The 27246-nt window shown below is 31.9% G+C and overlaps 3 protein-coding genes and 1 non-coding gene across 5 annotated transcripts; 2 read left to right on the forward strand and 2 right to left on the reverse strand.

Annotated features, from left to right (window-relative positions):
• Window positions 1-2793: 2793 nt before the first annotated feature.
• LOC115697557 (carboxyl-terminal-processing peptidase 1, chloroplastic) lies at window positions 2794-8047 on the forward strand. The gene is made up of 12 exons (XM_030624624.2): window positions 2794-3191; window positions 3982-4101; window positions 4362-4499; window positions 4872-4976; window positions 5100-5268; window positions 5466-5542; window positions 5770-5814; window positions 6029-6112; window positions 6477-6515; window positions 6602-6664; window positions 7404-7533; window positions 7614-8047. Exons 1-12 carry the CDS (start codon window positions 2835-2837, stop codon window positions 7670-7672), a joined length of 1386 nt encoding a protein of 461 aa, XP_030480484.1. The 5' UTR covers window positions 2794-2834; the 3' UTR covers window positions 7673-8047.
• Window positions 8048-14102: 6055 nt separating this feature from the next.
• LOC115697538 (uncharacterized) lies at window positions 14103-19017 on the forward strand. 2 transcript variants are annotated; one of them, XM_030624590.2, is made up of 10 exons: window positions 14103-14638; window positions 15053-15096; window positions 15304-15424; window positions 15518-15647; window positions 15872-16524; window positions 16635-16908; window positions 16995-17271; window positions 17463-17621; window positions 17705-18166; window positions 18264-19017. In XM_030624590.2, exons 1-10 carry the CDS (start codon window positions 14434-14436, stop codon window positions 18609-18611), a joined length of 2673 nt encoding a protein of 890 aa, XP_030480450.2. In that variant the 5' UTR covers window positions 14103-14433; the 3' UTR covers window positions 18612-19017. The 2 variants fall into 2 exon arrangements, with proteins under 2 accessions (XP_030480450.2, XP_060957603.1); XM_061101620.1 differs by having other exon boundaries at window positions 14128-14638; window positions 17466-17621.
• Window positions 19018-22741: 3724 nt separating this feature from the next.
• On the reverse strand, window positions 22742-22812 carry TRNAG-GCC (transfer RNA glycine (anticodon GCC)). Its single transcript has one exon. It is a non-coding gene; the product is annotated as a tRNA-Gly (tRNA).
• Window positions 22813-23818: 1006 nt separating this feature from the next.
• Window positions 23819-26955, reverse strand: LOC115697556 (uncharacterized). Its single transcript, XM_061101621.1, has 3 exons — window positions 25850-26955; window positions 24473-24842; window positions 23819-24375 (listed from the first exon to the last, which is right to left on the reverse strand). Exons 1-3 carry the CDS (start codon window positions 26796-26798, stop codon window positions 24249-24251), a joined length of 1446 nt encoding a protein of 481 aa, XP_060957604.1. The 5' UTR covers window positions 26799-26955; the 3' UTR covers window positions 23819-24248.
• Window positions 26956-27246: the final 291 nt, after the last annotated feature.

Consider the following 27246-nt stretch of genomic DNA (forward strand, 5'->3'; position numbering starts at 1 on the left):
AATTGCAACCACACTATTAATTTTTCTTCACCATGTTATCCATGATATCATAAGCTACATAATTAGTTTAGGGGAGGAGAAACATTTAGTGTGAGGAAATAGTGAGAGGGAGAAAAACTTGTAAGATGGAGAAGAGCAAAAAAAAAATTGTGTAATTCAATGTCACTGAAAAAAAAATGGAATATGATGAAAAAAAAACACAATAAAAAGTAAAAATATGTGTGAAAAAAAAAAAGAAAAAAATTTCAGTGATGCTGAAAAATAATAGAGATGTCTTCTATCAATCTTGGTAAATTCAGGGAATATTATGAGATCTTAGAAAAGAAAAGTAAGAAGCTTGTGGGTTCTGTTTGTGTGCTTATGATATCTTTAGCTAAAATTGTCTTTTGCCTATCCCTGAATATCTGAGCCATATTACCTAAAGCCTTGAAAAGACCTAATGATTCCAAAGAATACTGTCAACATTAGTGGAAAAAGGTAAGCATGCAAGCTTATGAGTTATCAGGCTGTGCAACTGTTGGAAAGAGTAAAACTTTTATAACAATGTTTCACATTTGAATAAATTCTTGCAGTTGTACATAGTGTTATAAATTGAGCATCTGAGTTAATTGTTAGAGTTAGTAGGATCGAAATTCTAGTTTATGCAAGGAAGAAAACAGAGCATGAATCAACAGCGTAGTGATTATCTGACAGCGTAGTTAGTTTTTTTTTTACCTTACTCGGGGGCGAGTAAGAATCTAGTTTGGGGGAATTTGTTAGGCTAAAATTAGTCTAAGTTTCGGTTCATATTTTCGGTTAGTTTCCACTCTTTGTTTTTAGTTTTAGGGCTATATTACGCTTGATTCTTTGGTTTCAGGTCCTCGGGCATTTAAAGAAAGTATGTTCAAGAATTGAGGAAAAGTTGTGAAAGAATCGAGAAGAAAATCCAAGATTGGTGTCGCTGCCTGTTCCAGTCGCAACGGGGAATTTGCCAGTCGCGACGGGAACTGGCAGAGAGATTTTCAAGGAGTCAAAGTTTACTCCCGTCGCGACGGGGAACATGCTAGTCGCGACGGGAACTGGCAGAGAGGATCTTGAAGTTTCAAAGTTTAATCCCGTCGCGACGGGGACCCCAGTGACAGGATTTTTGGGCAGTTTCGTAATTTCACGAATTTTTAAGTTGAGACTTGGTTTAAATAGTGAGAGTTCGTGAAAATTAGGGATTATTCAGAATTAGAACCCTAGAAACAAAGGAGGAGGCTAGAAGAGCGGCTTGTGGCGACCCGGATCAATTGCTTCAACTAGTTCTTTCTCTTCTCTTTAATTTTTGTATGCTATTTTCTGTTTCAATGTTAATTATGGATTTGATTATGGATGTTTTGAACTAAACTCCTATTTAGGGAGAATGATGAATGTTGTTTAAGTTTTTCCTAGTTAATAAATAATTGTCATTCCTCCATCTTGATTGTGAACACTATTCATATTTGTGTTTAATTTCCATGTGCAAGATTGATCACCTTTTACATGTTTTATGATCTCAATTCGAAATCTGAAAAGTGAGAATTGAGAATGCTAAAATTGGATAGTCTAGGTTTTGATGTGAAACGAAAGTATTTACATAGCCTTTGTGACATTTAGATTATTGCTTAATGCTGATTTCATGTTAGTTTAATTAAGAGATTAATTAGAGAGCATGAGATTTAGAACCTAGAAGATCTGAAAAGAGCTAGGTTAATTTATAATCTGTCATTCACTTCAAGAGAAGGATAGCAATTAGACATTAACATTGGTAACTTAACAACAGGATTCGTCTCCCTATTCTCTCATCTTGATTAATATTCACTTGTTTCTTTAAGTTTCTTGAATTTCTTTCTTCCTTTTTCAATCATAAATACTTTTGATTTGCCAAATAGAATTATAAGTATAGTTTAGTAGTAATTAATCCAATTCCCTGTGGTTCAACCTCACTTGCGTGAGTATACTACTTGATTGCGTGCACTTGCGTAGTAATTAATAATTTTCGCAACAATTATTTAAGACATTCTGTAAAATTTTAAGAAATTTAAACAAAATTTAATATGCCAAAAACAAGGTTCAAATATTGTATTACACACATGAATATTTTATTTTATATATGTATAAAATAGATTATTTGAATAGTACTTTCTATATTGTAAATTACTTTAAAAATTTTAAAATTTTATTAGACATCTTCAATAAATATAACGAACACAAATATAAAAATATTGATTAAATAATTATTCTGAATATCGAAAAAAAATTATTCTGATTATGGTAACAGGTAAAAATTGAATTAGTGCATCAATTTTTAAGAATGTGTAGAATTTTTCTAAATTATTTAATATTAGGAAAATTCTACAATGCACCCCTTTAAAATATATTGATGTACCCCTATCTGTTTTAGCATCCGAAATAGTTTTTTAGTCAAATTTTTTCTCATGGTCATGTACGTTATAGATATTTAAGACATCCTGCAAAATTTTAAGAAATTTAGAAAAGTTTAACACGCCGAAAACTATATTCAAACATTGTATTGCACGCATGGCAATTTTATTTTATACGCGTGTAAAATCGACTGTTTGAACATTGTTTTCTATATTGTAAATTATTCTGAATTTCTCAAAATTTTGTAGGATATCTCAAATAGCTATAACGTACATGAATATGAAAAAAAATTAGACTAATTTTTTTTTTTTTGAATACCGAAATAAGTTAAAGGTGCATCAATACATCCCTTTTAAAGGGTGATTTAATATTATTACTGAAAAATATAAATAGAGCGATAATGGTGATATTTAAACCTCAAAAATCAAAAGACCCGCTAAGATTATGAGATGAGGTTACTCTATTGCCATACCTCAATTCCATTTCACTCTTCAAATTCAAAGCTTCAATCTTTAATCCCCAATTTCACTCCTCCCAAAACCCTAATTCGAATTCTCTCAGGTGCTCTCTCCCTCACTCTAATCGCCTCTTCTCCTTCTCCTTTCCTTGCTCTCGAATCACCATCATCACCATCTTCTCCTTCTTCTGAGTATTGCCGAGAACAAGATTTGATCGAAGATTTGAGCTCTGAATCGGAGGAGACCTTTGTCACTAATGAGGGGATTGTTGAGGAAGCTTGGGAAATCGTTAATGATAGCTTTCTCGATACCAGTCGTCAGCATCGATGGTCCCCTGAAAATTGGCAGGTTTAGCTCTTAAAAATCTGAACTTTATTTCTTGTTTTTGAAAGATGAGATTGTAATCTCATATTTTTGGGAATTGAGATGTTTAGTGTATTGAGTTTTGTTGTGGATGAATTTTCTAAACTAACTACATCAAAGTGTTAAATTTGCAAAATAGACACATTGGATTTATATTGTGATAGTTTTTGGTCACAAAAAAAGAGTGTTTTGGAAAAATAGCTTGAAATTCTTTATCAACAAAAGAGTTAATACGGATACAAAATAGTAGCTTAATTTTTGATAATTTTTTTTTTAATATAACTAAAATGAAGATAATTTTTAGTAGGAACAGATAATTTTCTATCAAATTTTGTCATAATAACTCTAGATCGAATTATTATTAATTTTTATTTTGACAAAATTAATGTACTATTTTGAAAAAGTTAGGGTCTAATTTGTCATTTAGTAAAACAAAGAGTCCGATCAATAATTTTTGCAAAAGTCGAAAATAGTATTTATCCTTAACAAAATAACTTTAAAAAACAATTTATTAGGAAAGTAACCATTTATAGACGCATAAATGCAAAATGAACATAGATTTATACTATGTCGGATAAAATAAGTTAAGTCTAGTTTTTTTTGCAAATTTTAGTATTTCATATTGTTAGTTTGCCAAATTTCACACAAAATGACTATAACAGTTTTATGATTGCACAGGGTAATTTTTAGTCATTTATGCGACCAAATGTGATTAATTTCCTAGTGAAGTTTTAAAAAATTTCACAATGACTATTTTTACAAAACACTTTTTCAGAGGAAGAAGGAAGATATTAGGAGTTCTTCAATCCAGTCAAGGTCAAAAGCTCATGATGTAATTAAGCGTATGTTGGCTAGCTTGGGTGATCCTTACACAAGATTTCTTTCACCTGATCAGGTACCAATGATTATACTTATTTTTCTGTTCTTTTCATTGGGCTGCTTGTAACTGATAAACAATTTGCAGCAAAGTTTTTGATGAGAGAAAAGTAGAAATTGTGATCTATTTACAATGACTTGTATATATATAGCCTTACAAGTGGACAGTGCTAGATATATGCAGTAGTCTTTGGTTTATTAGTGACAATATTGCTGGTGATTCTCAATCACTTGCCATTTTCATTTACAAGTTCATCCTGATTTTGTTGTTGTTGGAAGTTCTCCAAAATGGCAAGGTATGATGTGAGTGGTATTGGGATGAACATCAAGGAAGTCCCGGATGAAAATGGTGGCACGAAATTGAGGGTACTCGGACTTGTATTGGATGGTCCTGCTCACTTAGCAGGTGTGAGACAGGTAAATTTAAAACAAGAATAGAGTTTGTGGATGCTTTCTCTTTGTGCTTTCACTTTTGAGTACCGTTTATGACTTTTATACTTATGATTTCGCGTTTAAATTCTGTTCTACAACACTTTGATTTTATTAGATTAAGTTGGAGAATGTTTGAATTTGGTTATTGTACTAATAGGTTTAATGTGGAATTTTCATTATCCTGTTGCACATTAGTATGTGGTGAAATCGTGCATATCTGTTGCACTTTCTCAATTTACGAACTCGTTGGATTTGATGATAATATATTATGCTAATACCATATTTTGCGAGTTTTTGTTTTTGTGTGTGTGTAAACTTGTGTGTCTAAGAGGTTGCTCCTTTATTTTTTGTTGATAGGGGGATGAAGTATTAGCTGTTAATGGAATGGATGTGGCAGGAAAATCAGCATTTGAAGTGTTATCTTCTATCCAAGGTCCTAATGAGACATCTGTTACCCTCAAGGTTTTGATTCTATTTGGTGCGATTCTTTGCTTTATGCGCTAAAAGAAGAGAGCTTTCATTCTAAATAATCTTGTTTTAGAGTATTGTTGTGTTACTTCTTTTGAATAATCCTTCTTGCTTTAGGTAAAGCATGGGAATTGTGGACCTATTCAATCTGTAACAATTGAAAGACAAGTTGTTGCTCGGACCCCAGTGTTTTATCGGATTGAACAAATGGAAAATGGCGGTCCATCAGTTGGGTACATGCGGTTAAAAGAGTTTAATGCATTGGCAAGAAAAGATTTGGCCATTGGTAACACAACTGAATGATTATTGTATTCTTTATTCAATATCTTGAATTCTTCACCAAAATATATTTCTTTATTAATTATTTGTTTATGCTTTGCTACTTTATCTCAATGAAATTAAGAAGATGAATCTTCATCCTTGTAACAATTAGCTAGATGTAAAGTTATTGGTGTTAGTTTCATTGGTCTATTGCATTTGCAGCCATGAAAAGACTTCAAAAGATGGGTGCATCATATTTCGTTTTGGATCTTAGAGATAATCTTGGCGGACTTGTACAGGTTTGTACGATAAACCCGCTTGGTATGATTTAACTTTTTGTTAATCTCAGGTTTAAAAGCTCAGTAACTGACATGATTAAATAATGTCAGAAGAGACCATTTACTAAAATTTTATGTAGAAATTTGAATCATCTCTGGGGAAAATGATGTACGAAACTCAATTACCTCTGCATGTTAATGGAATGTGTAATTTATTCTGTCTGATTCTATATCTTGGAATATTTCAGGCTGGAATAGAAATTGCCAAACTCTTTCTAAATCAAGGCGATACTGTAAGTTCATGTAGTTTGTTTCTTTATACTTTTCCTGGTTTTTCGGGTCTTTCATTCAACGAGTAAATTCATTAATCAAATATTGAAACTACCCCTTTTCCCCTTTCTAATGTATAATGCTTGCTTTCCTCTTGCAAAACATAACATCGAAATTTTAATTGAATTCCATACACTAACTCTGTCAGTGTTGTTTTATTTTTCTATGTCATAACAGGTAATTTATACTGTTGGAAAGGATCCTCAGTACCAACAAAGTGCTGTTGCAGACAACCAACCGTTGACTGAAGCTCCTCTAATCGTATGCATAAACTTCTCCGAAACCAACCTTTTCTCTTGTTGTTTAATTTCTTTGCAACCTGAATATGTATCTTAATCATACACTATGATTCCATTCCAATACTGAAAGAATTAGAAAATATGAATCTTAAAGATATCAAAGAAAGGTTTACAATTTTTCCAAGCTTTTCGAGACACTCGAGTAAATTTTACTTTTAACAATACAAATCAATTCCTGATTTATACTAATTCATTCCTACTGATTTAAGCTAAAACCTTAGGACAGGCTCACTTAGAAACATTTGATCTGAACAACTAAGAATTTAACAACTCAGCCTTTTTAAACAGTTTCATAACAAGTATTTTGTACTTTAATTCTGATGCAGGTATTAGTGAACAACAACACTGCCAGTGCTAGTGAAATTGTAAGCAACTTGATTAACTGACAAAACTACATTGTGTGGCTTGGCTTCTATGTGTAGTATTTTCAAGCCGTCGTGGTCTTTTGCAGGTTGCTTCCGCATTGCACGACAATTGCAGAGCTGTTCTTGTCGGTGAAAAGACATTTGGCAAGGTCCTATTCTTAATCATTCATCGTTGTTTTCGTATACTGTTACACGAGCTTTTGTTTTAAAACTTGTTTCATGGTTGAGATTAGAACGAAAATCCTAGTTATGTTTGGGGTTCGCCCCTTAATTTGAAGGTGTCACAAGAATGCGGTGCATTGTAGTATCCTATACTTAGGTTGCGTTTGGTTGGAAGTAATGAAATTGAATGGAAATGAATCAATTTTCATTCCAATCTTTTGTTTGGTTGCATTTTAAAGTAATTTAATGTCATTCTGATGGAATTACTTTCCCACCACCATTTTGGTAGAAAGACTATTCCATTTTGAAATGGAATCATTTTTTTTCTTCATGCATGCTCCACTTGGCTTGGGGGATATAGTACAGTTGGTAGAGCTCCGGTCGTTGCAATTTCGGGTTGGGTGTCTAATTGTCCTGGCGGTAATGATAGTATCTTGTACCTGGGATATTGATTACAATTCATTCAAATTTTCGTTCGAATTATTCGTTTTTGAAATTTTATTCTATTTATTAGTAATATTCTTAGAATAAATGTACTATTTTTTAGAATCAACAAAAGAAATTTTTTAATAAATACAGTTTTTATGCATTTTAAATTTTATTCCTATTCCGATTCTTATTTCTATTCTTGTGTTTTCATTCCTTCCAACCAAGCGTACCCTTAGAATGTAGGTCATTTTTATTTGATTCTGAAGTTCTGATGATTGCCTTTTGTTTCTTTAATAGGGTTTGATTCAATCAGTATTTGAACTTCATGATGGATCTGGTGTAGTTGTCACTGTTGGGAAGTATGTCACACCAAATCATAAAGACATAAACGGCAATGGAATAGAACCCGATTATCGAAATTTTCCAGGTACCAAACGCTTCACTTTTCTCGAAATATAAATGGTGTTGACATAATTTAATCTATAAAGTAACCTTTCGTCTCTGCAGGCTGGCATGATGTCGAACAACGCCTTTCGCAGTGCAAATATGTTCACGAACACGGGTAGTAGTTCATACATACTTTGCAGGTTTGATCAATCTGCTTAGCGAAATTACTTACTAATACCGAAATAAGCTTCAGCTTCCGTTAACAAATCTTTGAAAAATACATTGAAGAACAGCTTGATAGATTCATTTCATTCTCTTCTGTGTTTTTAAGTTGACTCAACTTAAAAATAGAAGAGTGGTTAAGAATGTATTATGTATCCAAAAACTATCAATGAAGAATTTAATTACATAAAATAATTATTAAAATACAACAAACAAAATGTTCCATTGAGCTTCATACTTGTGGAATCCCAATTGGTGGGGTTTTCTTAGATTTGATTTCTCAAGTAACAACTATTAATAAGAGAAAGGTGTATTTGAGTGTTCTGTTTGCAGATATTATAGTTTTATTATCTAAAGTTTTTGAGACAGTTTTGTCTCATGTGGCTCGTGATAAGAATTTTACAGTCTATGGTTTAACAAAACATATTTTTCGGTTAGACGATGAGTTATTTTGATTCGAGGAGATTTGAAGGTCAATTGCAAATATTTGCATCATATATTTATAGGTGCTTTTGATCACTAAATGAAAAAAAAAAAGGTTCCATAACAAATACTATGATTTTGAAATACATGCTAACAATATAACTATTTTTGTACTAAATTTTTTTTGTCATAACTCATTTCACTTATGATTTTAATCTAATGATGTCATCATCATCAAAATCAAGATGTACTAGATTTAAGGAAAAATGAAAAAGGCTATAGAGTCTTTTCTTGAACTGAATCAATGGCAATCCATCCACAATATTATTATTAATAATGGTGAAAAGAATTATTGTGTTCAACTTAAAAACAATGCTAAGAAGGTAATTGATTCGATGGAAAAATAGACTAAGAAATTGAAGAAGCTGAACAAAAGGATATCATTTTTATAGTGATTCTTGAGATTTTTAAGGCTGCAATTGATGGATTAGACAAATAAATGGATTTGATTCTAATTGACAATAGAAAGTTAGTGGTAATTGTAATTTTCCTGCTTCAAATCTTTGTTGGATTTATAGCTTTTGTACACGACGAGGGTGTGATCACTTATTTTAAAATTACTTCAGATCAAGCACGTTTAATTGTTGAGCTCTTTTGTAATGGACTACCAAAAAAAAAAAAGATGAACATTGTTGATATGAGTAGTAGCCACTAATCCATTTAAGTCTTATTCAACTATGTAGTTACATACTTTCACATTCTTAAAATCATCACATTTGACCTTTCACATGCAGTATAAAATTACATAACTTACCTGATATTTCACGGGACTACTAAATATCACAGTAATCAAAAACAAACATTGCATAAAAAAATTTCATTAAATTATTTGGATAAATAACAGTTACAATTAAGAACATATTACCTAAAGTAATCCCGCATTGGTAACATAAACTTTAGAATTATGGTGTTATTGTGTATAAAATTAAGTGTAAATGGCTTGAAATTGAATTACAAAAAATAATATAATAAATTAAAATAATTACTAGCCATAATATAATAACTAAAACATAAGAGTAATATAAAGTTTTTTCATAAAAAAACAATAAATAAGGCTGAATAAGACAACAACAATAAAAGTTTAAATGTACTTAGAATTGGCTATTAATATTATCTAACATCATTTAGTTGATTTTTGAATTAATATCTATTCTATATAAAATGTGACTATATAACAAAATTTTTGGTTTATGAGAAATTATTAGGTGACTTTCTTTTTAAATAAAAAAATAACAAATTATTAGATGTTGCCACGTAAAGAGTCAGCATCCATATAATTAGTTAAACCTAAATATAATTAATCCACCTAAAGTGTTACAATTAATAATCAATTTGTTTATATTGTTTATTTTTTTATTAAAAATTATTTTCAAATTTTGATATTTCGAATTAGTTAAATTTTAAATATTATTTTAAATTAAATTTGAATGTTTTGATAATTTAACCCGATGAGCATTTTCATTAATTGGAAGATAAATTTAGGACGATAATATTTTTTTTAATTACTAGTACAAAGTATAATAGTCATTTTTGTTTTTATTTAAATCACTATTATGCTTTCAAATTTCAATGATTATCACTACATTGAATATTATTAATTTTAAAATTATGATATTAAAAAAAACTAAAAAACTAAAATAAAATTAACATACGTGATTTGACACGTAACATCTATCTAGTAATTACATAATATATCGATAGTAATAAAATTATTATTTTGAGAATTATTATCATCAATTTTATAAATAAAGAATATTTTTTAATTTTTTTTTTATTTGGTGGTCAATATTTCATTTTATAATATAATAAAACGAAGTTATATTTTTTATTAGATTATAGAGATAATTATCTCATTTTATAAGATAAAAAAAAGTATATTATAAGAGTGTTACATTTTGGACTAGCATTGTCATAAGTAAGAACAATTAAGATCATAGTGGATCTAAACTTGTGAAATGAGTCATAAAATTGGAAGAACAATTTTATTTTACAAGGCTTATGTATTCAGAATACCTTGATTCTTGGGTCCTCATTTTCTTTGCAAAATCACTCCGATTTGGGCTCTTCAAACTCCTTTTGCTCCGTGACTGGATTATATTGGACTCTAGAACTTTTACTTTTTGGTTTGTTTGTCTAGGAGCGGCACTGTATCCGGTTTGTTCAGCTCCGAACCCGAAAAAAGTAGCTTGTGCAGATGGCTGCACGGAAGTACTTGGTCCATAAACCGTAGGAGTTGTGAAGGTAGTTGGTGGTGGTAAATGGATAGAGTTGTCATCTGCGTAGTTTGGGCATTTGTGACATCAGTGGAAGATGCTGGAAGTACTCCGTAGGCTTGGGTGTAAGCTTCTTCCAAGTTTATGAATCCTTGGGCCCTTGTCAAGAAGTCAGTCAAAGTGTATGCCTTCTTGCGCTGAAGATCTCCCCACAACAAGGATTCAGTTGCCAGTCCTGATGTTAAGGCCATCATTTTCATGTTATCAATAACCTTAGCTTTAGCAGCCACATCCATCATGCGATGAATGAACTTCTGCAGGATTTCTCTTAGTTGTTGCTTGATGCTGGTCAAGGAACTGGTTTCCAAGTCATACTCCTCGACTGCTATAAATTGTTTTGTGAACACCACTTGTAGGTCTCTCCAGTTGTGGATCGATGTCGGAGACAACCTCTTCTACCAATCCTCCACGAACTTGCTTAATGTTAGTGAAAAAAAAACATAAACATTTTGCATTATCACTGTCATTGGCGACTAGCATAATGCAGTTGTATTTGGACAAGTAGTCCCTGGGGTTTGTCCGTCTTTCATACAGTTCCATCTGTGGCATTTTGAAGCATTTCGACAGTCGTGATTCAATGATTTTTTCACACAAAGCTCTATATCTTCTTCCTAGAGTCTGACATGACACCTCTTTATTTTTAGAAATCTTTTCTGTGATTTTCATCAACTCCTCGACCTTACGTTCCAGGTGTTGAATCTTATCACTTAAAGATTCTCTTTCGCAAACACGATCATTGATGTGGTTTCTCAAATCCTTCTCATGGGGTCTAGCTTTTTCTGCTTTGGCTCTTTCTTTCTTCTCATTCAATCTTCTTCAAAGATCGGTCGTGGAGAGACTTCTGTCGCTGCCATCCGACACCGGATATACCTCATCAACGTCATCATCGTGGTTAATGGAATCACTGAGATGAGGTTTATCTTTCAAGGACTCCAGCTTTCGAACTCCAGCATCAGTCTTAGTTTTCTACGCGACTCAGCCTTTAGAATTAGTCCGGACACCATCCCTTGAATCATGGTTCCTTTCTTTTTCTGTTGGTCGGCAACTTTAGACTTTTGATGTTGCTTGATGGAAGAAGTATTCTTTAGATTTTCAGCAGCTATTCCTTTCCCATATTTGTGAAGGCCCGAAGTTCTAAGATCTTTTGGATCTACTTTATCAAGAGCATTAGTTGTTGGAGGTGCTTATACATCGGGGACTCCTTTAGTTAAGGTTGTCTTTACAACCTCCATCCTGGTCATCTTCTTGAGCAATATCTCTGTTGAATTCTCACTAAGAGCTTCAACTCTCACACTTATACTCGAGAATCTTCTTCATCTACAGAAGATTCTTCATAAAAAAACTCAAACCCAATCTCTCTCTTTTCTCTCTCTAACTCTCAATCTTATCTGAACTGAGTTCTAAATCTCATGTGTGTAAAATAACAAGTCAAGATGGTATTTATAGCTTTAGGATCAAGATCCTAAAATCGGTAGTTGTAAGAAACGAGGTTGTTAAGTTAATTAGAAATAACTAACTTAATCAACTCCTCTTTGAGCAAAGTCTCCACGTCAACTTTAGTCTTAGTGCATCCGGGAACATATTTGAGCTTCTAAACTCACAGACCTAAGGTACTTACTAACGAAGCTTCCGGATAGGATAAAACCAGCTGGAGTTGACTATCCAAAATTACCTTTCAAGGAGAATAACTAGCTGTCTGAAACTCCTTTCTAGAGGAGGGCTAGCTATTTTGAAGACTGAACCCAAAGTGGATATGATAGACATCCGAAAACTCCATTCCGAACTCAACTATCATTCCACAAGACTTCTTCTAGAATGGGCATGTTAGCTGTCCAAAAACAATATCTGAAAGACAAATAACTTTTCATGAATAACTTATAAAAATCTTTACATTTGAAGAAATTATACCACATACATACTGATTTTTTTATTAACAAAGGATACATAGAATTATGAAATAAAAAGGGTATTTTGAGAAGTACGAAGAATTATCATTTTTTTTTTATAAGAGACTTGTTTGAATTAGCTCCCACATTATGAACATAAACATAAATTTTCCTTAATTATTTATTTTCAATAATATATTTCACTATTTAGTATGATTTTTCTTCTTAATAATAATAATAATAATAATAATAATAATAATAATTCATTCATCTCAATTATTTTATTTGAGCCATGCCAATTACACACCTAAAAAAATTAATGATACATTATTGTCATATGTTTCTTCCTAAAAATAAATATAAAATAATAATAATAAAATAAATTGTTAGTTTATTTTATTTGTCTTACGATGATAAGAGAAATTCTTTTTGCACCCCACAAAATAATAAGTACACTTTAGTATATATAAAATTAAGTTTAAAATAATTTTTACAACTCACTCTTAATATTTTTTAAAACTTTTTTTTCATATTATTTTGTATTAATTTTAATACTTATTTTAATTTATTTTCGTAATTTTTTTAAATCATGTATAATCCTTTTTATAATAAAATTTCACATATTTTTTTATTTTAATTTTTTTATAATATTTGAAATATAATTTATTTTTGTTTGATATATGTATTTTTTAAGAATATGAATTGGAAGAATTTTTTTTTTTTAAAGTTAATATAATTAAAGAAATATACTTTATGTAAAATAAAAATTATTAAAATGTGGTATATTTATAAATTAATTATATAGTGTCAAAAACCCTAACTTTATAAAAAAAAAAAAAGGGGTTAATATTCTCTCCCTTAACACTAATTTTGTCAATGAAACAATGTCCAATTCAAACCCCAAACACAACATCTTTATTTCTAATATTGAATAAATAAAGATACTTTTTTTAATGATAAGCTTTACCTAATTAGTTTATAATAATCCATTTTGTTTATCAATCATCCAATATAGTAATAAATAACTAATTTTTTTTTCTTCAAAATATTCCATTACATTTTTTTTTTCATTTCTAGTTGCCTAGTCATATACCAAAGTGACACGTGTACCTTCTCCTTATTTTTTATTGTTAATTATTAGATATCATAGTGTTATCATTTATAATATTTTAGAAAATGTATATTTTAGATAAGATAATTATATATTTTACAAAAATTAATAATTTAACTTTTTATTTTAATAAATAACAAAATAGATTATATATTTTCTAAAATAATATAAAGAGAATCTTGAACTTAATTTTTAATATTTTTTTATATAACTAATTTAAAAATAAATTTTAGTGCAAATAAATATAAATAACATAATCAATTTTGTCATAACTTTTTATATCGAATTATTATTATTAAATTTTATTTTAAAAAAATCATTTCAAATTACCATTTAGTATTAGTTTAAAAAATACAGAATTTAAGGTGTTATTTAACAAAATAAATAATTTAATCAATAATTTTTATAAAATTATATTTACCCAAATAAAAATTAAAAATAAAAATACATTATTATTTTTACAATACACATTAATTTTTAACGTAAAACAAGGAAAAATTAAACTAATTTATCACATCAATTATTTCAATATATTGTTATCTTGTTGTGATTATTTCAATATATATATAAAAAATACCATAAAATGAATTTTCTTTAAATTTATATATATAAAAATAAAATTTGCAGTTACAGAGAAAATTAAAAAAAAAAAATTGAATTGAAAGAAGAGAGGGTTTTCGGTGCATATATATATATATAAACATATATTTATAGAGAGAGAAAGAGAGAGAGGTAGAGAGAGAAAGCTTGAAGCTTTGTGATACTTTATCGTCTTCCTTCCAAGTACTTAACTTTTGTTCCTTCTTCCTCTGAGTCCCGCGGCGGAACCCCTATCCAACTTCTGACTGAAAACGATATTTATATATATATATATATAGATAGAGAGAGAGAGAGAGAGTTGAGTTTGGGAGTTGTTAGATCTGAGGGTTTTTGGGTGGGGAACGAAACTTCGGTTGAAGGTAGCAATGAGTGGCAAAGGAGGTAACAATGGAAAGGGTATTATTAGTAGTAATAGTAGTGGAATATTATCATCGATTCCACCTGCTTCGAGGAAGATTGTTCAAAGTTTGAAGGAGATTGTCAATAACTGTACCGAGCAAGAGATCTACGCTATGCTCAAAGACTGTAACATGGACCCTAATGAAGCTGTTAATCGCCTCCTTGCTCAAGGTTAGGTTTTTGTTATTTTGAAAATTTATTTGGATTTAGGTCAATGGGTTTGTTTGTTTGTTTTTATTGGGTTAGGGTTTTTGTTTTGAGTATTCGATTATGTACAACTTTATATGTCATATTCCCTTTGATTTGGAGAGAAAATCTATTGAAGGTGTTTGCTTTAGACCTAACAAGTTTGTTTCCATTTCTACAAATGGTATATATGCTTAAAGGTTGATGTTTTGTAGTTATTGTTCACATATAAATATATATAAATATCTTGATCAACATGGTTTTGTGCCTTTTATGTGGTTTATGTTCTAATCCATTGTAACCTAATTAAGTTACTTTTTTGGGGTTATAGCTTAGATGGGCATTTTGTTAATTCATATTGAAAGTCAATGCTAATGTAAAGTTTATAACTTTTTGTAGATCCTTTTCATGAAGTGAAGAGCAAACGTGAAAAGAAAAAAGAGGTTCGTGTGTTTTGAAAATTCTCATTATTATAATTTTTGGTTTGGTACCTTGAAACATTCTTGGATTTATATAAGTTTGCCTTCCTTGTGTATGAGAGAGTTTGGTGTTTGGTACCAAACACATTTGATCATTTATGTTTTTCTGAGCTCTGTTTATTTTTTCTTGCAATCATTTTAACTTGTTTCACTCATTTTTCATTTCTACAGAATAAGGATACCACTGATTTGAGGCCTCGCGGTACTAGTAGCTCTTCAAATCATCGTGGTGGTAAGGGTGGCGGGGATCGTTATTCTGGACGTGGTGGTTCAAGCCAGTTCAGCTCTAACGGTATGTAACTGCTTCACTCCCTTTCGGTGTGTTTAGCATTTATATATTTCAGTTGTTTTGTTTATTTCTTTGTATGTTTATTTCTTTTTTCAGATTCTGGTGCATATCATGGTAAACCTGCATACAAGAAGGAAAATGGATCACATGGTTATTTAGGATCTTCATCTTCAGCATCGGGTGTGACTGGAAATAATACTAACCGACGACCTCCTCCATCCTACAGGTTAGAAGAACTATATGAATCAAGTAGAATACATTCTTAAATTCTTCGGATTTTACAATTAGTCTGAAGTCGAAAAAAGAAAAAAGAAAACTAAGAATATACTTAAGTAGTCAATGTAATAGTGATCCTTATTTAATTGTCTGTAACCTATAATGTTCTCTTTAGCCAATTTACCTGTGATTTTGAAGTTGATTCTTTCCAATTACGTTCAAAATTTGTTTCAGTGATTCTGTCTCGTCAGAAAACAAGACATGGCCAGTAGGCTCTACAGATGGTATCTCTTCAACTCCACAGCCACCTTCTGGATTTCAATCTTCCTGGCTGGGGGTCCCCGGTCAAGTATCAATGGCTGATATTGTTAAGATGGGCAGGCCACAGCCAAAGGTTTCTGCCCCGTCTAACCCACCAAACCACGGTGTCCATCATCAAACTGTGCCTGCACCTCCTTCAGCACATCACAATTTGCATTTATCTCAAGACCATGGATCCAAGGATTCAGAGTTTCACAGTGAGAGGGGGCTTATTCAAAGTGAAAACATTGGTCCAAACGATGAATGGCCTTCAATTGAGCAGCCACAAGCTGCAAGTTTGCCCTCTGCCATGGACAGATCTGAGGATACCGAGTCCTATGCTAATAATTCGACCAATTTGCCTGTAGACGGAGCAAGTCAGCATTTGAAATCCCAATTAGAAGAGGATCAAGTAGATGAAAATGATCTTGAAGAGACACTTAATGCTCCTCATATAGGTCATGCTTCTGTATCTGGTAGAAATATGCAAGAGGATGAATCTGTAGGTGCACCTGTTTTCGAGAATAACTCGTATGAAGACATGTCTTCGTATCAAGGACATGGGCATACTTATGACCATAATAAAGGTAACTATAATGCTTTACTTTTTGTTTTTGTCTGCCTTTTCATATAAATTAAAATTACATTTGTATGGAATATATTAATATTTGTTTCTCCTTCAAATTGTTGAATCCAGCTGAAGACAGCGTTTCATCAATGGCTGCAAACTTGGAGCAACTTAGTTTGCAAAAGGATGATCGAGGAGCACAACCCGAAGAGGATGTTCCTTCTGTTGTTATTCCAAATCACCTACAACTGCACACTCCAGACTGCCTGAACTTGAGCTTTGGGAGTTTCGGATCCACCGCTAACACTGCTATTTCAGGTTCTGGATCATTTGCACCCAGGTCCATGAACAGTAACTTAGAGGAGACATCTGCTTCAGTCGATGTCCCTGCAATTGACACTAGGTACCACATGATCATGCTTTTTTACGTATGTTTAATTGGTTTATTTATTTCTTTTCGGTATTTCTTAATAGGAAAATTTCCTGCAGAAATACTGAGTTTTACGGAGACGAGCATCTTGGAACTTCAGATGGAAATATGATTCATAGAACTGGAGCAAATGCTGGAGAATATGAAACCTCTTCTGTTCCTCAGACAGAAGCCATGAAGCAAGAAACTTCTGAAGCTGATCAAGGGAATCAGTATGCATTTCCTTCTTCTGCACCCGGATTTACTTACGAAAATTCTCAGCAGTTGAATGGGGCTTTTAGTCATCCACAGACAAGTGCACAAATGCAGAATCTTGCTTCTTTCTCAAATGTTATGGTATGCTAATATTATTATGAACCAAGTACTTTTCTTCTAAATATTTGATATGAAGCTTATCCTCTATTGGGTTTGACAATTTATCTAACAAATCTGATACTGCAATATGTTCTTGGCATTATTTTTGTTGAAAATAATTTCGGTATCAGTAGAATTTTGCTCTTTACTCACTCTGCCATATTTCATTGCAGCAGGGCTACACTAATCAATTACCAAGCACTTTGTTGGCTTCGTCTGTTCAAACCGGAAGAGAAGATCTTGCCTATTCACCCTTCCCCGTTACACAATTGCCCACAAAATATAACAACGGGGCTTCTTCTATCAGTGGTCCCACCATGTCCATGCCAGAGGTAATCTTCTAGAACATCTTCTAATCTTAGCTTAATAAGTGCTCTTCTTTAAATTCTGATTTCTTTCATTCGAATATTTTCAGGCTTTGCGAGCAGCCAGTATGTCTACACCACAGCCAACTCAACAGAACGTCCCCGGTGGCAATGTAGCTACAGGCCCTGCTCTTCCCCAACATCTTGCTGTGCACCCTTATTCCCAAACTCTTCCGTTCGCCGGCAACATGATGAGTTACCCTTTCTTGCCGCCTCAGACCTACAACCCATATATGGCATCGGCGTTCCAACAATCATTCGCTAACAACACATATCATCAGTCTTTGGCTGCAGTGCTTCCACAGTATAAAAGTAGTGTCTCGGTTAGCAGTTTGCCTCAGTCTGCTGCCATTGCCTCTGCATATGGGTTCGGGAGTTCGACCAGCATTCCCGGAGGAAATTTCACAGTAAACCCACCTACAGCACAGACAGGTACAACCATCGGCTACGAAGATGTCTTAAGCTCTCAATACAAGGAAGCTAGCCACTTAATGTCACTTCAGCAGCAACAGGTAATTAAATCTTAATTTGCTCATTCATTCAAACAACTAATGAAATGAATCCATTGCAGAACTTTTCCTCAAAATGTGTTTATTTTGTTTTCGACAGAACGATAACTCAGCAATGTGGGTTCACGGACCGGGGTCACGAGCAATGTCAGCTGTTCCAGCCAGTACTTATTACGGTTTCCAAGGTCAAAATCAACAACACGCTGGATTCCGACAAGGACAGCAGCAGCCACAGCAACCATCCCAACAATTCGGGGCTCATAGTTACCCGAACTTCTACCACTCTCAGTCAGGGATGTCACTGGAACACCAGCAACAACAAAACGCCAGGGAGGCAGCAGCAGCAGCAGCATCATCGCTCGGAGGGTCACAACACTCACAAGGCCAAGTCCAACAACAACCATCGAAGCAATCCCAACAACAGCAGCTATGGCAAAACAGCTACTAATTCCCCCTAATCGCAACAACATCCTCCTGGTTTTTCTTCGGGGTCTTTTTAGTATGGATCGAGTTTCGAAAAAAGTGGCCAATGAGAGGCATTTTAGCGGGTCTTGAAATAATTAATGGTTTGTTTCATTATTTATTTTGGTGGTCTGAAGAGACCTTAGACTGGCTGCTCCCCTGTGCCACGAGGTTGTATTCTACATATTTATGATTATCATTATCATTATGTTCTTGCTCTTGTTTTTTTTTTATTTTTTTTTGGTTTAACTTAGGAAGAAGAACATGTGTGCTCTGCTAATTTGGGGTTTAGTCAGAACTATTTTTACTCTTTTTTTTTTTATTATTTATTTTTTGTTGTTTTCCCCCAACTCTTCTTGCTATAGTAAAGAAGTTTAGTTTCCCTTTGTATACTTTTTTTTCTAATTTTTTCTTTTTTTTTTTTTTTTACTTAGAATTATCAACTATAACATCTTTTTCATATATGAACTACATGTCGTTTCTTTGATATTATAACAAATAATTGTTCTTAATGCAAAACGACATGTCGCATGTGTTTTTGGGAGGAAAAGTGAACTAATTTGGTTGGCTGTGGCTTGGCTTTTGTATTTATATCAAGTTAGGCATCTATGACTATGAGTTTGATCAAATAGATAGAATGGAGGTTTTTCCTTTTTCGATATTGATGCATCTTTAAAGTGTTATGTAAGGGATGGCAGAATGGGTTTTTTGCCATTCCGATTCGGGCCTCGACCCATTTGAGTTATTGCCCGACCCGTTTCCTTTTCTTTCCCGTCCTAAATGCAACGGGTCGGCGCAGGTCAGTAATGGGTTGGGCCCAACCTGTTCTGTTTACATTCCTATATGTGAGTTTGAGTTGGAGTAGAGTACACTTAGTTTGGTAGGAAGTAATTTTGGGTGGAAGGAGATAATAAATTAGGTGTTTGGTAGGGAAGAAAGGAGGGAGAAGAAAGATGGAAGAATACTTTCTCCCAATGAATGTGTAAAAGCTAATACTTCCAAAGCGGAAGGAATAGAGAAAATGACAAATAAAGTATGTTAAATATTCTAAATACTCTTCATAAAAGAAATAATATGTATTTGAAGAGGATAATGTAGTAATTTCAACAAGTAACCATCTTTCTTGCTTTCAATTTTACTTTTAATTAGGCCGGAACATAAAAACTGCTAAACCGTGGGAACCGCCTAACCCATTAGAATTCGCCCGCATGGAAACCGCCCATTAAAAAACTGCAAAAATTGGGTTGGGTTGAGTTTTAACCCGTTGATTGGCGGGCGGGTACGGGTTCGCCTAAAAGGAGCAGGTCCAACCCATACCCGTTATTTATTATTATATATATATATTTTAAAAAAATTTATTCCTAAGGCTGCCTAAAACAAAAAAAAAAAAAAACCTAAAACTAATTGTCGCACTATGTGTGAAAATAAATAACTGCCTTATAGTTATTTAGATGGTGGCTTTAACTTGTGACTGTAAACCAAACCAAAGCTTCAATTTTGGTGATAATATAGTATACCACAGGTTGTATTGGTATGGGGGAAGGGAGGGAGATATTTTTTTGCTGAGTAAAATTTACATATGTTGTTTAAGCAAAAAGTGGAGTCTATACTTGTGGCAATATACTTTGGAAGTTTTGATTTTTAAGCAACCCAAACCGCCCAAAAAACTGCATAAAACCGCCCTCTAAAAAACCGCCCAACCCAAATTTTTATTGGACAGGTATGGGTTGTGATTTTAAAAAACCGCCAAACTGTCCAAAAACCGCCCAACCCAACCCATGTGCAGGCCTACTTTTAATACTAAACAACTCGAAATAGACTTACATTAAAGTTAGGTTTTAAATTTGCTCAACATGAAATTCAATTGAAGGAAGGGGTATGTTTGGTTAATCAAATTTAATGTCCTAATTAATGGTAAAACTCCATTATATTTTCATTTTTGTACATTTTACTCTTTTATTTTTTTGTACCAAAACTTTCTTAAATTTATTTTTTTTTACAAATTTGAGGCGTCAGCTAAATATCATTGTTAAATACTAAATGTATGACTATTATGTACACTTGTGTATATGTGATAATAAAATTTCAAAGCTAATACAATATTAATTTAATTGGTATTTATTAAATTTGAAAAGAAAAATAAATATAATAGAGTTTTGCCGAAAAAAAAATAATAAAATTAAAAGAGTTAAATGTACAAAATTAAAACATAAAAGAGTTTGCTGTTAAAAATTAACGTCTAAATTTTTAAAGAATAATCTTTTATGCGTAAAGAATTATCAACATGTAAACCTTTAAATTAAAAAAATACTTGTCATTTTGCATGTAAATTTATTCCCTAAGAATTAATTAGAATTATTAAACTTAAACATCATTTTCATTACTTTTAATGCTACCATTTTGTTAAACAAAACTACATGTCGTTTATTCTAAACTACATAATATCTTTGAAAATTCAAACGACATGAAAAAGAAAGGGTCAAATATTGCACCAATATTTTTTTTGGCAAAAGGGTCAAATATTGTATTAATCGATCATATTAATATTTACATTAACATAAACAACAACTAATAAGAAAGTAAAGTAATAACAATGAATTGAATATTCAAAACCCAACTTTATAAAAATCAAAGTCATAAAGAAAAAGAAGAGATTACTACATGAAATTAATATCCTAAAAATTAAGTAGACAAGATTATTTCAACTCATTCAACTCATCCAAATGATTGGTTTCTTCTTTGATGAGCTTTTCAATCTTTCTATTCAACAAAACAAGCATAATCTTCTTGTTAATCACATTTGATGAAACCTTGAGACTATTCTTATCATGATCTTGATCTTGATCTTGTGATGATGAATTACAACAAATAGAGAAGTTTTTTGTTTGTAATTCATTCACTCTTTCTTTGAAGATTTCTTGAATTTGATTGTGTATTTTGATGTTATAAAATGTGTCTTTAGAAAATGAAGACTCATTACTAATCATCTCTTCAAGCTTCTTGTCAACTTTTTTCATCAATTCTTTCAATTCCCAAATCAATCTTTCACAATTTGCTGCTATGTCCTCTTCTTTTGATTCCATTGTTGATCTTGATTATGAGAGAGAGAGAGAGAGAGAGAGAGAGAGAGAGAGAGAGAGAGAGAGAGAGAGAGAGAGAGAGAGAGAGAGAGAGAGTAAAGAGTGATATTTGTGTATAAAGACATATATATAGAGAAGGAAGTTTATAATGTAACTGAAATAACAGAATTACCAAACCAATTTAGATGGAGTTGGGTGTATTTTAAGTTGCGGATTAGGTTACTCTCAGTAAGACATTAGTGACACTGTCCAAAAATATACAAGCAATTAGAATTACCAGTATAAAAAAGATGTGATTCTTCTATTGATTCAATCACATTACATAGACTAGTAAACTGAAAATATAACGAGAAGAATTACTTTTTTTCTGAATCGTGTGAAGTAGTTGTCGAACGTGTTCCATGAAATGATACGACTAAGTAATCAATTTTAATTAAACACTTTTCTCAAATAAAAATAATTATTTTATTAAATAAATTTTCTGTAAAAAAATAATGTGTCACACCACACCAACCAGTTCTATCTATTTGACACACTATTGAACCAGTGGGACAGTGCACGTGTATGGTGGGTCAAGTGTGTATAAAATTGACCTTTTGGGCCCAAACTGAAGTATCATAATTAATTACACACTTATATACCTTTATAAACAATAACTCATATTCCATATAAAGCTCCATCTATTACACACACTAGAACACTCGTGTTTTATCAAAAAATTATTCAATTTGTAAAAATTCTAACATTTTTTAAAGAAAATCAAAAAACAAATTTCATAATTATTAAATTATAGTGAATTTTTTTATCTTCTGTAATGTTAATTATATTATGGTTGTTCTGTTAATTTTTTCATGTACATAATAACATTATTAACATATATGATTTAAGTTTTCAGTTTTGAAATAATGATTATTTAGAATATATAATATGAATCATATATATATATATATTCATTAATAAAGAGAGTTAATTTTTTTTAAAAAAAAATAATAAAAAGAGTTAATTTGGGTATTAAAAATAATACAAAATATATCTTTGCACCAGCCGGGAATCGAACCCGGGTCTGTACCGTGGCAGGGTACTATTCTACCACTAGACCACTGGTGCTCTTGACTTTAGATTTAATTACTGTTTTTATATATTGTAAATATTTTAAGTATATAGTATTTTACCACATGGTAATTATTAATTAAAGTAACTCTAACGTCGAAAGATTTAAAATTTGTACTAAATTTGACTCATAAAATTTGTGCAATATTTGACTAACTACATAATAAAATATATTGCTACATTTTTAGCTCTATATTAAAAATGATCTTAGATAATATTCATATCTCCTTAATTAATTAATTAACTAACTAATTATAATGGTATGATGATGATGATGGTGTTCTTCTTTATTTATGCCAAGTCATAGTTAAAAGTTTGATCATTTTGTTCAAAATATGCATAATAAAATATAGTAGCACAACTTTTGTTTTGTAATATGATATATAATGGAGAAAAATAAGGAATTAATAATAGAAAAATATTCTTCTATTATAGATCGTTTATCATTGAAACCTATGTGAAATTCAAACTACAAAAACATATTTACATACCAATATGAAGTTTTCAATTCTAATTTGTGTTAGTGAATATTTCTTAGTTTAAATTAGAGCAAAATTGCATTGAAATGTTTAATTTTCTTGACCAAGTCAATCAATTATTCATTTACTCAAGAAATAAAATATTAAGTAAAACTACAAACAAAAAACTTAGTACAAAACTCATATTGCTTACTCCTTTATATTCAATAGTTCATCTTCCTGTCATTGAAGCCATAGGGATTAAAAAAACTTTCAATTGGGTAAAGACTAATAATTGGCAACATGTTCAAATTGAGACGAACAGTCTTGTTTCAGTACAAGCTATTCGAAGCAACTAAGCAATGAGATCCACTTTCGGCATTTTAATTAAAGACTGTCAACTTTTGTTATCTACTCTCCCAAATGTTAATTTATTTTTCTAATCCGATCAGCAAACCGAGTAACACATTATGTTGCTAGACATTCTCGGAATCAATCTGATCGTAGCATTTCTGATATTTCTATTTCTGGTGAACTCCTACATCTTTTGTATTCAAAATGCTAAATTATTCAATGAAATTGATATTTCATCTCAAAAAAATAGTTCATCTTACTTACACTGCAATTTTTCTTTACAATTAACAGAGAACATTTGCCATCAGCAGGTACCGAAAAATGGTCTCGAGTTCAACATCGAGAGCCCTTTCAACCAAAACCATTCAATTCAGAATTGCCACAAGCTGATGATGAGCAATAGTTCACCATTTTGAACTAATAATGCTTAGAAAAAAAATACACCATTGCTGATATGAATGATATATTCTTAACCAAATGGCTTCTGCTTCAAATAACATGGCTAAAAATCGATTTTAAGTAAGTCTGCTATATGATTACTGTTTAGAACTCTATTGTCATATTCACAATATATACATATATATTTGAGTAAAATAACACTCACAACAGAGATTGAAGTAATCAGATGGAAACTTGAGAACTCCGAATACCCCAAAACAGCCGAGGCTTCAAATTCTTCTTTGTGGCTGTAAAGAGCCATCCCATTTGGGTTCCACAAGCAGCACAGTCTGCTATTGTCCATGCATACCTGGAAGAAGAACGAAGAAAATGGATCGAATAAATTAGAAATCATTTTTCAAGTCACTCCTCATAAGTTGGAACTTATTCAAGAATCAATCACATACCCGGGAAACCAACTGTATTCACTCTCTGGTGTCCCGATGAGAGTTAAGTCATGTGCTCTGTACAGAGTAATGACCTCATGTACAAAACCGTACGAGTTCACATAAGCACCGAGAGGACCATCGCTTGACATTACCAGCATATCACTTCGCCTTGCAATTACAGCCTCGCAGTTTCTACATTTAAGGAGATTAAGACTCTCGAGTAGCTCAATTTCCCGACGCAACCTATAGGATATGCCGTCGATCTCCAGAAGCTCTTGTCTTGTAGATTCGGAAACAGGAATTTTACTCGCAATGTAGAATGACAAAAGATCAGGCTTCTTCACCAGACCTTCCATACTCGGTGCTCCAACTATCTGTTTCCACATATCTGTCGTAAAGAGCAGATAGTATCATTCAGAGATGAAAACTAAAATGCCCATAAACTCATAAAAAGTATATTATTGAAACTAAGCTCCCCGCCTAATTTGATAAGACCCGAACCTGGTAGCTAAGTAAACCCAATAGAACAGTAACAGAATTATAGAATAATAGCTATAGAGCAGTAACAGAAGTATTAAAATTTGTTGTAGAAGAAGAGCTGAGATATTATTGAATGGCAGAAAATGTCAAGAGTCACAAGTTCCACAGGAATTCGAGAGCGTGAGACTCTCCATGATGCTATGAATCATTTCACTAATCTCAGCATAACCCTATCTCTCTCTCCCTACCCTTCTATATATACCATATGTTCCCACTCAATCCAACCCCAATACAAAGACACCATACCCTCTTCAACTAATCTCATGGGGCCTAACATAACTTTATCAGAAAACTATCAAAGTTATTATGTAATTGCCCTAGGAGAGACTTGAAGATTAGATCTTGTGGAAGCAAAACATCATTTGAGAGCTATTCTTCTGGGGTTAATTTTAAACAAAGTACAAAAAACTAATTTTCCATTGATACCATAAACTCACTAAAAGACTAACTGGAATCTTCAGAATGTCATCTAAAAAAACTGAACTTTATCCATTAAAAGTCAAAAGGATTTTAAGATCTAAAATCATTCCACTCATTTTTTCCTCCAAAATTGTAAATTCACTTTCTTTCCTACATAAATTCTAATACAAAGTATACAATTTATTACTCTATAGTTGCAGTTGATTTCTTGTAAATCAAGGTATTATGACTCAAATGATATTATCACATAATTAAACTAAAAGCAGAGTAAGAGTACTGATCCAACAACCTTACTTTTCTGGTTTGATTGTTTAAACTGATCTAACCTTAGTTCAAAATTGTTTCTTTGTTAAGATTTTGGTGTTGTTAGTTTACAAACAATCAGTTTTGAATATAATTCATATAACAAAATTTAAACTCAGAAATCAGAAATACCTGAAGCCTTTTGAGCAAGACAATAAGAATCATACATTCGATAAACCCAGAATGGCCAAAATGTTCTTGGAATTCTCCTCAACTGATTAATATTATGCTCTGAATCTCTTCTTGAACTCTTTCCCAATCCAAAATCAGAATCATTCTCTGTTAATTCCGAACAAGAAGCAATTGCAGATCGGTGAACTCTCCTTTCTTCCAACGACAATGAACTTTCAAAGCTTTCATCTGAAACTAAATCATCCTTATTCAAAGGCAACAACCGATCTCCCAAAGCATCAATCGGCGTCTTCAGTGGCAAATCTTCTTCAATGATATGAATTTCACCACAAGGAACTCCTTCCGAATCAATATACCGACGTCTCAAACGAAATCTGTTCTTTCCACGAGTAACAATATTCAACGAACCATCTTCCAATCTCCGATACTGTCGAATCTCAGCAGTTGTTCCAACACTCGAAAAGCTTGCTGTTGTTCTTGTTCTTCTTCTTCGATCATCATCATCACGATAAGCTCGAACAACACCGATTGTGGAAGACGATACATCATTATCAGCAGCTCGTGTTAAAACTCTCTCGATTGCAATTATGTAATTAGGTTCGATTACTCTTAGAGGAAGTGTAGCTTCGGGAAACAAAACAACACCTTCGAGATAGAAAATCGGAAGGTTGAAGATATCGCCGCCTTCCAAAAATCCAACCTTAACTCTGTGGTGTGTGTCTTCTACATTGCCGAGGTATGTATGTAATGAAGCTAAATCTGTATTGAAGGTGAATCCACTGTTGTTGTTACTATTACTACTGCTACCAATATTGCGACGATGATCTTCCTCTTCTTCTTCGTCTTCGTCGTCTTCGTCGACCTCTTCGACGAGTAATTCTTCGTTATCGAGCTCCATAATCTGATCAATTTGTCGTCTTTCTCGCTCTGATATGGTTTCGTCCGCCATTTTCGTTCTCTTCTTCTTCTTCTTCTCTGATTTAGGGTTTTACAGACAAGTAATTTTTTTATTTTATTATTATTATTATTATTATTATTTTTTTTTTTTTTGTTAAAAAAGGTGTAATTTTCATAATAAATTTTTGAAATTAATTTTTTTTTTTTTTAAAAAAAAAACATAAGTATCTAAAATTTCGAGTTTCACCATGAGTATCGAAAAAATAAAATTATTATTTTCGTGGAGTTTCGTTAGTATAAATTTTAAAGGTTCGATTGTAATTAACATAATATTAAGTTGTATTATATTATATTTAATTGAGATATTTGTGACGAAATTCTCTTAACATTTACGATTGTTATACTTACACATATAACTCTAATTTATAAAAAGTGGCAGCAAAAATATTTTATCTTATAATTTTAGTCATTAAGTATTAACTCAAAAACACATAACAATA

This window comes from Cannabis sativa, chromosome 7 (assembly GCF_029168945.1).
Source record: "Cannabis sativa cultivar Pink pepper isolate KNU-18-1 chromosome 7, ASM2916894v1, whole genome shotgun sequence".
NCBI lineage: Eukaryota > Viridiplantae > Streptophyta > Magnoliopsida > Rosales > Cannabaceae > Cannabis > Cannabis sativa.

Coding starts and splice junctions, on each gene's coding strand:
- LOC115697557 (XM_030624624.2), top strand. CDS start 2,835: ATGAGGTTACTCTATTGCCATACCTCAATTCCATTTCACTCTTCAAAT. Junction 3,192..3,981: donor GGTCCCCTGAAAATTGGCAG/GTTTAGCTCTTA, acceptor ACACTTTTTCAG/AGGAAGAAGGAAGATATTAG. Junction 5,543..5,769: donor ATCTTGGCGGACTTGTACAG/GTTTGTACGATA, acceptor GGAATATTTCAG/GCTGGAATAGAAATTGCCAA.
- LOC115697538 (XM_030624590.2), top strand. CDS start 14,434: ATGAGTGGCAAAGGAGGTAACAATGGAAAGGGTATTATTAGTAGTAAT. Junction 14,639..15,052: donor TAATCGCCTCCTTGCTCAAG/GTTAGGTTTTTG, acceptor AACTTTTTGTAG/ATCCTTTTCATGAAGTGAAG. Junction 15,097..15,303: donor AACGTGAAAAGAAAAAAGAG/GTTCGTGTGTTT, acceptor TCATTTCTACAG/AATAAGGATACCACTGATTT.
- LOC115697556 (XM_061101621.1), bottom strand. CDS start 26,798: ATGGCGGACGAAACCATATCAGAGCGAGAAAGACGACAAATTGATCAG. Junction 24,843..25,849: donor TCTTGCTCAAAAGGCTTCAG/GTATTTCTGATT, acceptor TCTTTACGACAG/ATATGTGGAAACAGATAGTT. Junction 24,376..24,472: donor GAATACAGTTGGTTTCCCGG/GTATGTGATTGA, acceptor TTCTTCTTCCAG/GTATGCATGGACAATAGCAG.